Source organism: Acanthochromis polyacanthus, chromosome 5, assembly GCF_021347895.1.
Source record: "Acanthochromis polyacanthus isolate Apoly-LR-REF ecotype Palm Island chromosome 5, KAUST_Apoly_ChrSc, whole genome shotgun sequence".
Taxonomy (NCBI): Eukaryota; Metazoa; Chordata; class Actinopteri; family Pomacentridae; genus Acanthochromis; species Acanthochromis polyacanthus.
Genome location: NC_067117.1, coordinates 33999451 through 34011484, shown reverse-complemented (window position 1 = coordinate 34011484; position 12034 = coordinate 33999451). Strand labels below are relative to the sequence as shown.

The following is a 12034-nucleotide window of genomic DNA, read 5'->3' as shown; positions in this document are numbered from 1 at the left end:
CAATTTTCCCTCATGGAAATGGTTCTGTATTGATCCTCATCCTGAATTAATTGGATTCATGTCATGTCTGTGTAGAAATCAAATCATGGCAGACTATCTGTGCATGTGTGTGTGTGTGTGTGTGTGTGTATATTTGAATGGAGTGTACATGTGTGTATGCGTTGTAGTACATGGATGTGTCTTTGTGCGGGTCTGGCCTTTCACCGCAGAAATCAATGAGCCATAAGATGACCGTAGATTTGTAATATAGTGTTCTTGCCACCTTTGATCAAGGTCAAGAGATGCAATGTGTAGTACTAACAAAACACCGCTGTACAATTTATTCTGCCAGTGTGATTATGGTGTGCTCCACAGTACTGTTTACGCAACTCTGGAGGCCCAATTGGTTTTCTATCAGATCTGTCCGCACAGTGAACACTATAATACGTAGGTGGAATGAGCATGAATCCCAAGGCAAGCTTAGGTTTAATCTTTTTGGTCTGAAATTGAACCCTTGATCTACAATATAAGCTGCATCAGTTCACTGTCAATATAATTTAGTTTTGTACCTTCAGAGATGTCCCTCGAGCCGCAGCTTGCCTTGACGGTTTCTTTGCTGTGGTCTCCTGAATCTGCCAAAGTCTCGGCAGCCGACGGCGCCACAGGAAGCCCCTGGAGCTCCTCTCCCACACGAGGAACTGAGGTGCTGGGTTCTGCTGCTGCTGCTGTTGCTGCTGCTGAGGCCCTGGAAGGTACCCAAACATTAGCACAGTTAAACTAACACTAAGTGCTGTGTGCCTCATTACAAGTTAATTTCACTGAGAGGAAGGGGAGGCAGAGAGGTTGGAGGTGGGGGCTGAAAATAGTTCTTTGCTATCCAAGCATGCAAACCCACACTCCCTAAAGTCTGACAGGACACATATTGCTACCGTCAAGTTATTAGAATGTTTTTGAAGTAACTTGTTTTGGAAGCAGGAACATTATTTCCCCCCGTATGCTCAGACGTGCATCCGTACTTCCACCAGAGAAGCTGTGTTTTCTGTCGGTTAATTTGATACTTAGCAGAGACAGATTTCAAAGAAATTTTGTGAGGGCACAGGCCAGTGAACAAGTAATTAGTTTTGGGTGTCATTTCACAAAGTGGAACATTTTTGTTTTTTCTTTTTGCATAATTGCTCATCATGACGATACAAGGCATTTTTGTGTACCTAAATGAATAAAAAAGCATCTGACTGTATTCCACGGTATTTTAATGCAGATGTGAGCTGAGATACAGATTTGTGTTTGTTAAATTCCATCACCACATAACAAAGTCAGCAGATTTCTTCAGCCATGTTGGAGATATAGACTGCCTTACTTCTGTCTTTATTACTTCGCCAAGGAACGGCAGAGTTATGCAAACGGCATACATTTGTCTCTCTGTCTGTTTGTCTGTCTGTTCACAACATTATTCAAAAAGGACTGATGGATTTGGATGAAATTTTGAGGGAAGGTCAGAAATGACACAAGGACCAACTGGTTAGATTTTGGCAGTGATGCAGCTTATAGTCTGGATTTGATAAAGATTTCTGTATCATTGTGCGATAGCGGTACACTGTCATTGTAACTATGAAAACAAGTGAACACGACGTCAGCTGCCTGCTGACGATCACAAGATTGCGAGGCTACTACAAATCCACCGCTGCAGATTTATTGGGACTTATCAGTTGGAAAGCATACAAGCAACAACTAATTAAAATCTGGGGGTTTCTGAGTTCTATCAATTCCCGCCACCCCCTACCACTGTGGACTTATCGGGACTTATCCATCAGAAATGATACAAGGAACAATTGATTAAATTGTGGGTGTGTTTCTGAGTCCCATCAATTCCCGCTGCCTGCTACATATTTAGGTCATGCGAGTCGGTATCCGTACATAACGTACACATGCAAAACACACGCCTGTGCTCAGCGCAAGGTCATTTTGTTTGTGGGTACATCTAGATCAAACGGCCACATTCTATGATTTCTTCAAGGTAGTGTCTACAGATACGGACCCGTACCCGTAGCCTGTGGGCTATGGATACGGCACTTTCCATTTGCCAGACAGATACGGACCCGTACGCGAGTTTCGCGAGTCAAGAAGCTGCTAAACACTGCAAACTGTTGAAAGGTAAGCAAAGGTTAAGGTTAGTGTTAGGGTTAGGTTTAGGGTCCGTACCTGTAGTACCGATGCTACGGGTCCGTACCACTAGCGTCTACCGGGAGTCACGTGACCAGATCTCGCGTATCTGATTGGCAAATGGAAAGTGCCGTATCCGTAGTCCACAGGCTACGGGTACGGGTCCGTACCTCTAGCAACAACCTTTCTTCAAGATTTCAGCTGTTGGAAATGACCCAATGACTGAGCAGCCTTGGCAGAGTACTGTGCTCTCTCAGTGCTTTTCTTGTCTTTTATTTTGATGGTTTTCTATGTTGGGTAGACAGGCCTTTTGCTTATTAAACTTTCTTCCACCCACAGAAAGAAAAAGCTTTAGTGAAAGTGAAAAAAAAAGTAAATTATTCAGAACTGCAGTCTTAATTCTTTAAAGCAATTACCTGTGACAACAACACTTTGCCACTTTATCTCACTAAGTTGTGTTTGCAGTGACAACTTCAGCTGTATGTGGGATACATTGTGCTGATTTAATTATTTACAGGAACTTTTGCAACACCACATATGCAGACAAAATATAATCACACCAAATGCTTAGTATTTAAGTTACTTAACTTATTCCGGAGTGCTGTCAAATCAGTATCTGTCATGCCTGCGGCTTACTATAATCACCGCAGGCTTTCTGAATGAAAACATGCCCTGAACCAGCTATTAAAAACAGACTCTAACATCACAGGGGAAAATCTTGTTGACACAGCTATCAGGATGCCTGCGTTGACACTGCCAGTGAGGGATTGTCCTCCCCCACATGACTGATAATATGACAGCATCCAGCATGTAGGAGAGTCCCATCTATGCTAATTAAATCTGTCCCTCTGCTAAACACCTCAGCAACACTAGCAATGCCAGCAGCAGCCACTCAGATTGATGGGCAAGTTTCAGACAAACAAGACATGCCAGGAAAATAATGGGCACAAAATACTGTGATTTGGAAGTGTTGAGGGGAGGTCTTTGCAGACGTGTTCTATTTTACAATAAATAGTAATGGAAGTAAACTATTTGCGAGGTCTTGTCGTTCACCGTTGGTACAGCGCCAGGTGAAGCAGGTGTTATGAGTCAGAAAGGAATAAGAACATGCCCAGAGCAGACAAGAATCAAACAGTAACAGTGGGTAGTTTGCAGGATCTGCATTATAAATACATGAGAAAAAGTTAGGATGTGTCCATCACAAACACTGCCGTTAAAATTTATTCAGATTAGCTATTCAAGAAAACTCTGATTCAAATCATTTCAAACGTTACAGAACAAGCATGTAAGTACAGCATTCCTAACATTATAGAACTAGAACATATCATTGCAGTTCTGGTTGTGTTTGTGCCACATTCTCCCTGTTGCACTATAAATGGACGCCACATATCTAAAGCAGATATAATGCTGACGAGTCATATTAGAGCAACTGATGGGAGCTATTTGGTTTTGCAGTGGTGACAAGCTGCAAAAGGCTGGAAAGTACTACTCTGATACATTTTCTATGACGCAGGATCATTCATCTCAATCTAAAAGACAAAAATGATATACTCCCACGTGAAAAGCAAAAAATAAATAAACAAACAAATAGAGCTACAGTATTTGTCAACATGTTTCATACGACAAAGTGATCTCTTGTCATTAAAATCGCTCGTGCGTGGGAAAAAAAAGAGCAGATGCAGAACAATAGTGATACACAGCCTCCTGTCGTGACTGTGTGCATTCATGTCAGGTAGGAGTGATTTGAGCAGTGCTGCTATCGATCCAGACATATCTTTGCACACCCCTTCACAACTTATCTGTGCCTATAAGCCCGAGTGAGTCATATAGCTCAAGGAGAGAAACAGGAATCATTTTTCAATGCAAATGACATCGCCTGAGGCAGAGCACAGCCTAAAGTGGAAGCTGCTTGAATGCAAATCTCACACTTCCATCTGTTTCCATTCCCTTCAGCAACTGCGCCAGGGCAGCGCTGCCAGAGCTGTACCTTTTTTTGCCCCCTGATCTCTTCTGGGCATAGCTGTTCTTTATAACTACACAAGCATTGTGCTGCTGACTGCACTGATGGAGTTTGTCCTCAGGTCATAAATCTCCTCCACAAACAACTGCCCACTCCTCATATTGAACCATTCCCGTAATGCACACAGTGCTACTGCCATCTATGACACATTCCAGTTAGTTAGCATCCAAAATGTTAACTTCTTTTGTTTTTTTGGCCCCTTAAGACAGTTTTTAATGCTCTTACAGTATGGCGTTCTGCTGTTGCTTTCACAGCACGCCCAAGTACAAGGTGAGAGGTCTTCAAACAAAGTGGTGGTGAAAAACAAATGTGTTCTGTAAGGCACGTTAGATGAGCTGATTCACAAGAGCAAAAAGTGTAGAGTTCGGCAAGGCTGCAAAGGGGCACAAAGGTGAAAGAAAAAATAAAACTTCTATGAGGGGAAAACCAGTAAAAAGTTAAAAAGTAAACTTCCACTCTCCAAGGTTAGAGCTCCGCGTACATAAAATCAGACACATACGTTGTCATGGTTTCTTCTGTGTTAATCTTTTTATTGCCAAGATACTGTGTGATATCTGTTTAATGAAAACTATCTGTCAAGTGGTGAAAAGGGAAGTCAGGAGGAAAATGCTGGTATAAAACAGTGGAGCGCAGGTAGAACTCACAGGAGGGAAAGGCTGCCCCGAGCCTAAAAGCTATAACGAGCTGATGTGCTGTCATTGCACTGTTAAGAAAAAACACATATTTCTGCAATAACAATCACAAAGTAATTTTGGCAATATTATTCTAAAGCTGCTGACAGATCTGGTGGAGGTGCTGACAGTCTGAATACCTTGATCGCGGAAAGTGCTATTGATAGCTCTTCTTTAAAAGGCCGACTATTGGCGAAACCAAAGCGGAAATGTGCACTCAGCAGAAATCTGCCTGCGCGACAAACTGCCAAGACCTCACTGTGACTCTGTCGCAAACACTCACATGCACTCTTGTGTGAACAGCGTGAAGTATATGCACACACACACACACACACACACACACTCGCACCTGTGTACAGACACAGGCCCCTGATTTCAGCACAGGAAAGCCCACAGGATTCCAAACCTTGAAGTCAGCTTTCAGTCGAGGTTTCTGAGCAGACTTCCTCAAAGCGCCAGCAAAATCAGAGCCCCTGCACGGCTTCATCATGCAGGCCACAAAAACTAGAGAGGGAAAACCCACGATAAGATCTGAACCAGAGAGTGTTTGCTATGGATTTTTGTGTCTTGGTTGTTTCAGCAAAAAAAGTAATGTATGTAAAATGTGGTAGGAAAAGCGGTATAGGGCACAGCGCCAAACTGTATCAGCCATTCAGTGTTTATTTCTTTTAATATTATCTCATGTAATTCAGATCTCTTAGGGTGTTAAAAAGCATGCCTGCCGTTCAAATGCAGTGCCTGAGCTCAAACTCACTACCAGCTGAAATATCCTTTGGAAAGGCTCTGTCTAATTCTATCAGCTCCTGGGCCGCCGCTCCGTCGCTGACTTTGACTGCTGACCTTCTCGTGGAGCCGGGGAGGCAGAAAGGCAGTTGCCTCAGAGGGATCAATAAACTATCACATTATCATTTACTGTGCTGAGGCCTTGAAGCAAACCGCCTTCTTGATTGCATGAAAGATGATGTCTGACTGCATCAGCATTGAGGTCATCTCATTTATACACCCACTCAGCCAGAAAGGAACTGTATACAGTGACTTCAGTTCGTTTCATATTTCCAGTAATAAAAACTTTGATTAAAGCTGGGCTTTCATGTTTTATGAGTACAGAAGCACCTCTAATCCCTGGACTGCAAAAGTATTGCATGTTATTTCAGCCAGATCACAGCTAAAAAAATAAAAAAGATAAGAATAATTCACCCACACTACATGTCAAAAGTTTTAGAACACTCCAATTTTCCAGTGTTTCATTGGAAATTATGCATGTTAATGTGTCATTGTACTGTGCAACAGAAGCACAGAACAAATAAACAAAAGAAGTTTAAAAAGATCAATTTAGAAACCAACATATATTCTAAATTTTTAGCTAATTTTTTTTTGTTCCCTGAAAAAAGGCCTTTTTGTATAATTCTGAAAAGTACATTATTTTTCAGTTTTGGGTAACCTTACCTTTGTTTAAAAAAAAAAAAAAAAAAAAAACGTATGGCAGTTCAACACTTACTTCTGTATCTTTTCAGTCCAGAATTAGAGGACATTTGGGATGCAAAATGTTTTGAAAAATAAACCTTCTCTTGTACAATTTTCTGGTACATATTCATCAATAATAGGTAATAAACTATCAAAGGTTTGATTAGCTCAGCTTACACATCAGTGCTACCATTTTTATTCCATGTTGTATTTGTTGTTTGCTAACCCTACTCTAATCACACTAACAGAGTTGCTAATCCATGCTAATGTTAGCTTTTTCTCAGCAGTAGAAGCTAGATATGTAGCTAGCTGTTACTGCTGACCAAGAGGACAAACTTAGTGATATAAAAAAGTCAAAAGAATTTGTCTTATCCTGATGATATGCATAACAGGGTTGCATGAGGTGTAATGAGACATTCAAAGCTGACAATGTTATAAAAATATGAAAAATACAAGCGAGAACATAGCTTTGCTCTACCCATTCTTTTGGAAAACTGTTTGATGATGTTAATTCCAGTATATCATGTGATTCACTGTTTTCTTCTTCTTCTACCAGCTAAAAAGACACACATTTTATGCATATTAATTATTATTTAAAATAGTTAGTTGATTTAAAAAATCTCACATCTACAAGAAACATCACTGAAAAAATAATATAAAATTAAGGAGATTTAAATTTAATTTTAACTGTTTTATTTCAGATTCAATTTGGTCATCATTGGAGTAGGACAAGAGGAAAGTGTCATTATAGGGTGAATTACAGATTTATTTGAAAAACATTTTCAGACATTCTTTTCTCCTCAAGTAAATTTACACAACAACTGCATGTTTTAGTATTTTGGACATGGATTATTTAAAATTTGATGTGTGGGACGTAAAATGTGCTCCAATCCTGGAATGACCTTTCAAGCTATTCACTGGACTTAAACTACTTGAATTTCAATTTTTTTTTAAAAAAAAAAAGAAAAATTAGGGCATTCTAAAATTTTGGATGGGTATTGTATGTTCAAAGGTTTTGAGATGTCTGCCTTTTAGTGGTCCGGCACAGCCACACAAGTGTTCAGAGAAAGATTTAAAACACGTGAAGGAGCATAAAAACATGGCCCACTAAAAGTATGACTGTCACATGAATCACTGACATGACTCTGGATCACTTTGTGCTGCAAAGTGTACAAGGTGTGGCTATCAAATAAAGAGACTGGGATTATGCCAGTAGACAGACTATGTATCCATGAATCAAGTATAAAAATGACAGCAAATTTCTGGCAGCTGGATCATCATATTTATGATCCAAAACTAAGCTGTACTAACTGTGTTTAACATTTAAAAATTATTTATTATCATTTATTAATAAAATACCTGAGATAATAAAGGACAAAAAATAAGGCTAGTTACACTTTTATGGATCAGTAACATGTATTCTGTAAAACAAACTGCAGTCTTTTAAACATAATTGAGAAACCAAAACAAATAAAAATCCCTTCAGTGCAAAGTGGCCAATCACGAGGCATCACTGGAAACCTTCATCACAGCAGAGTCAATAATAATATTCTAATGTTGTCTGAACAGTCCTAGTTTTGTCTCCAAGAAAGAATCAGATTTTACATTACAGCACATTACTGTTAGAATTTCTCTGTGTTTTAAACAAATTCTGAAAGTTATCGTCAGTTCAAATTTTAAAAAACAGACTTATAGTATCACTCTCATTATTTACCAGTCATTCCTCATATATCCTAAAATGTAATTGCAATTTGCTCAATATATTACTCCTAATTCCCATTTAGTTTTTTACCATGTGACCCCAATGCAATGAAAATGATTAGAATGTATTTATTTGTTCTGCTCAAAGCACTGACAGATGAAATAATAAACTCCGTGAGGAGCAAATCTTTTCCAGTTTATAACCCACACCCACGTCACTGCCATCACTTTACATTTGGACCATGTCCCATGTAGAAAATAGCTCTGAAATTGCTAACATTATTTGCATCATTTCATTTAAGAATAATCTATGTTGCTTTTACTGCTCCTGTGAGGAACCACATGTCATTCTGCCGTAAGTTTACATGAACAATTGAATGGTTTCAAATTAAAATTGCAGTTTGAAACAATTACTGTTTGCATATTGTGAATCCTGCGATTTAGGATATGCACCACCATTCAAAAGATTAGGGTCAAGAAATGTGCTTATTTTTGAAAGGAAGACATTTTTTTGATGAAGATAACATTAAATGACTTAGACATCCAGTCTAGACATTGTTAATGTGGTAAATGACTATTCTAGCTGGAAACAGCTGATTTTTAATGGAATATCTCCATAGGGGTACAGAGGAACATTTCCAGCAACCATCACTCCTGTGTTCTAATGCTACATTGTGTTAGCTAATGGTGTTGAATGGCTATTTGATGATTAGAAAACCCTTCTACAGTTATGCTAGCACATGAATAAAAGTGAGTTTTCACAGAAAACAGGAAACTATCAGGCGTGAACTAACCGTGACGTCACCCGTTGGTTTCAACGCCGAGAAAATGAAGCCCAGATTTTGCTACTTCCTGGTCGCCATTTTGGATTTTTGGAGCCAGTGACGTAAAAAGCGTCATCAAACAGGCTGGACTGGAGAGCAGCTAGGGGCAGGACCAGTCAATGGGACTGTCAATCAAGTATAGCCACGCCCCCTGGCTCCGCCAACTTTAACGATTTATTTAAAATTCATTATTGATTTATTTTAAGATCGTCCACCTGATCTCTCATTTTGACCATGAAAACTAACGGGAAAAAAATCCTGAGCTGTAGAAAATCAGTCTATCAAATTTTATTTTTTCCAAAAATGAATTGGGGTCTATGGAGCAAAAGCTTTTTGGAGCCAACCCTAGCGGACGGCGGGATATTGCAAGTTTTTGACACTTCTGGGTGGGCTTCAATTTATGTTGTATCATATGTTTTAAATGTGGTAGACAGTGAATACTGAACTTTAGCTTGGTGTTTCGGTTGACTTGTATATAACACCACCAATCAAAATGTAGTATCTGTCAGAAAATTGCAATTACACACGTGGACAAAATTGTTGGTACCCCTCAGTTAAAGAAGGAAAAACCCACAATTCTCACTGAAATCACTTGAAACTCACAAAAGTAACAATAAATAAAAATTTATTGAAAATTAAATAATCAAAAACAGCCATTACTTTTGAATTGTTGATAAACATAATTATTTAAAAAAAACAAACTAATGAAACAGGCCTGGACACAAATGATGGTACCTCTATAAAAGATTGAAAACTATTTGACCAGAGTGACATGATTAACTCAGGTGTGTCATTTAATTGACATCACAGGTGTTTCCAAACTCATAATCAGTCAGTCTGCCTATTTAAAGGGAGACAAGTAGTCACCCTGCTGTTTGGTGAAAAGGTGTGTACCACACTGAACATGGACAACAGAAAGCGAAGGAGAGAATTGTCCCAGGACATCCGAAAAAAAATTATAGACAAACATCTTAAAGGTAAAGGCTATAAGACCATCTCTAAACAGCTTGAAGTTCCTGTGACAACAGTGGCTCATATTATTCAGAAGTTCAAGACCCACGGGACAGTAGCCAACCTCCCTGGACGTGGCCGCAAGAGGAAAATTGATGACAAATTGAAGAGACGGATCGTTGGAATTGTATCCAAAGAGCCCAGAGCAACCTCCAAAGAAATTAAAGGTGAACTCCAAGGCCAAGGTACATCAGTGTCAGATCGCACCATTCGTCGTTGTTTGAGCCAAAGTGGACTTCATGGGAGACGACCAAGGAGGACACCACTGCTGAAAAAAACTCATAAAAAAGCCAGACTGGAATTTGCAAAAATGCATGTTGACAAGCCACAAAGCTTCTGGGAGAATGTCCTTTGGACAGATGAGACCAAACTGGAGCTTTTTGGTAAGGCACATCAACTCTATGTTCATAGACTCAAAAACCAAGCATACGAAGAAAAGAACACTGTCCCTACGGTGAAACATGGAGGAGACTCAGTAATGTTTTGGGGCTGCTTTGCTGCATCTGGCACAGGGTGTCTTGAAAGTGTGCAAGGTACGATGAAATCTGAAGACTATCAAGGCATTCTGGAGAGAAATGTGCTGCCTAGTGTCAGAAAGCTTGGTCTCAGTCGCAGGTCATGGGTCTTCCAACAGGACAACCATCCAAAACACACAGCCAAAAACACCCAAGAATGGCTGAGAGAAAAGCGTTGGACTATTCTAAAGTGGCCTTCTATGAGCCCAGATCTGAATCCCATTGAACATATGTGGAAGGAGCTGAAACATGCCATTTGGAGAAGACACCCATCAAACCTGAGACAACTGGAGCTGTTTGCTCATGAGGAGTGGGCCAAAATACCTGTTGACAGCTGCAGAACGCTCATTGACAAATACAGAAATCGTTTAATTGCAGTGATTGCCTCAAAAGGTTGTGCAACAAAATATTAAGTTATGGGTACCATCATTTTTGTCCAGCCCTATTTCATTAGTTTGTTTTTTAAATAATTATGTTAATCAACAATTCAAAAGTGATGACTGATTTTGATTATTTAATTTTCAATAAATTTTTATTTATTGTTACTTTTGTGAGTTTCAAGTGATTTCAGTGAGAATTGTGGGTTTTTCCTTCTTTAACTGAGGGGTACCAACAATTTTGTCCACGTGTGGAGACATTTTCCTCACATCTCTCAGCCCTAGCAAGCGTTACAATGAAACAGCCTTGAACATGGTGTTGTAAATGCTGCTCACTGGACAAGCTGCTGCAACAAAGAGGACACTGTTACTACAGGAACCGTTTTCTTCCATTCACCTCCATTGTATTGGGATGGAAGCAAAAATCTTAAAAGCAGTTACTTCACATTCATCTTCTTAGGCCGTATCCATCAACACGAATCATGCAATCCTGTGATTTCCCCCCAGAACTGTATCAGCAGCTTCACTTCACACTTGACATTACCACTTGTCACAGGGTGTGTGTGACAAGCCATCTGGCATCTAAATAGTGAACAAATAGATGGAGCATAACATCACAGTATCTCATATCTGCCGTGGTGTGTTTGGATGGAGGGTAAGCATGACATTATCTCAGACATAATGACATAACACTGATGTTCAGTTTATTTTATCCACCACCCATAAGTAATTTTCCCCTGCACTGTGACAGGAATCAGAGGCAACTTACCAGCTGGGTGACTCAGTAACTGGAACATCTGTCAAAATGAGGAAAACAGACACCATGAGACAAACTGTTCCAAAGTGGAGGAAAAATAAAAAAAAAATACAAATGCAACATTTCTGAATTGTAAAAAGACAGTTAGTGAATTAATTAGTTTAATTACAGAACTTTTCAAAGACTGCATTTGGCTACATGAAGGCCACTGATGTTTGTGAACAACAAAATCCGAGATAACCACTGAAAACAGATTTTGAATGGTTGCAGTGTATTCTCACAGCAAACCTAAGTACAAGAAAGTTGCTGTTAAATAAACGCTATCATCGATTTGATTTGGATCCCTTCATGTAAACTGATGTCCTCTGGTGAAGCAGGATCTGAATCTCAGCTGCTCTCAGCCCTCGATTACATAACAGACCTCCACTGCACACCATCATCAACGCCCAGAATTCCCCAATGCATCTCCACAGCCCACTTAGCGGATTACCACACATAGACTGAGCAAAAAGGCTTTTAATTAGGCACTAATCACTTCACTTTGTCCAACTGAAC

At 39.7% G+C, this 12034-nt stretch overlaps 1 protein-coding gene across 1 annotated transcript in view; it reads right to left on the bottom strand.

The window, feature by feature from the left end:
• Window positions 1-12034, bottom strand: part of arhgef10la (Rho guanine nucleotide exchange factor (GEF) 10-like a) — a 129624-nt gene that overhangs the window by 101036 nt on the left and 16554 nt on the right. Inside the window, 2 exon segments of the mRNA XM_022192616.2 lie at window positions 549-724; window positions 11492-11519. Coding sequence (XP_022048308.2) covers window positions 549-724; window positions 11492-11519 — 204 coding nt within the window.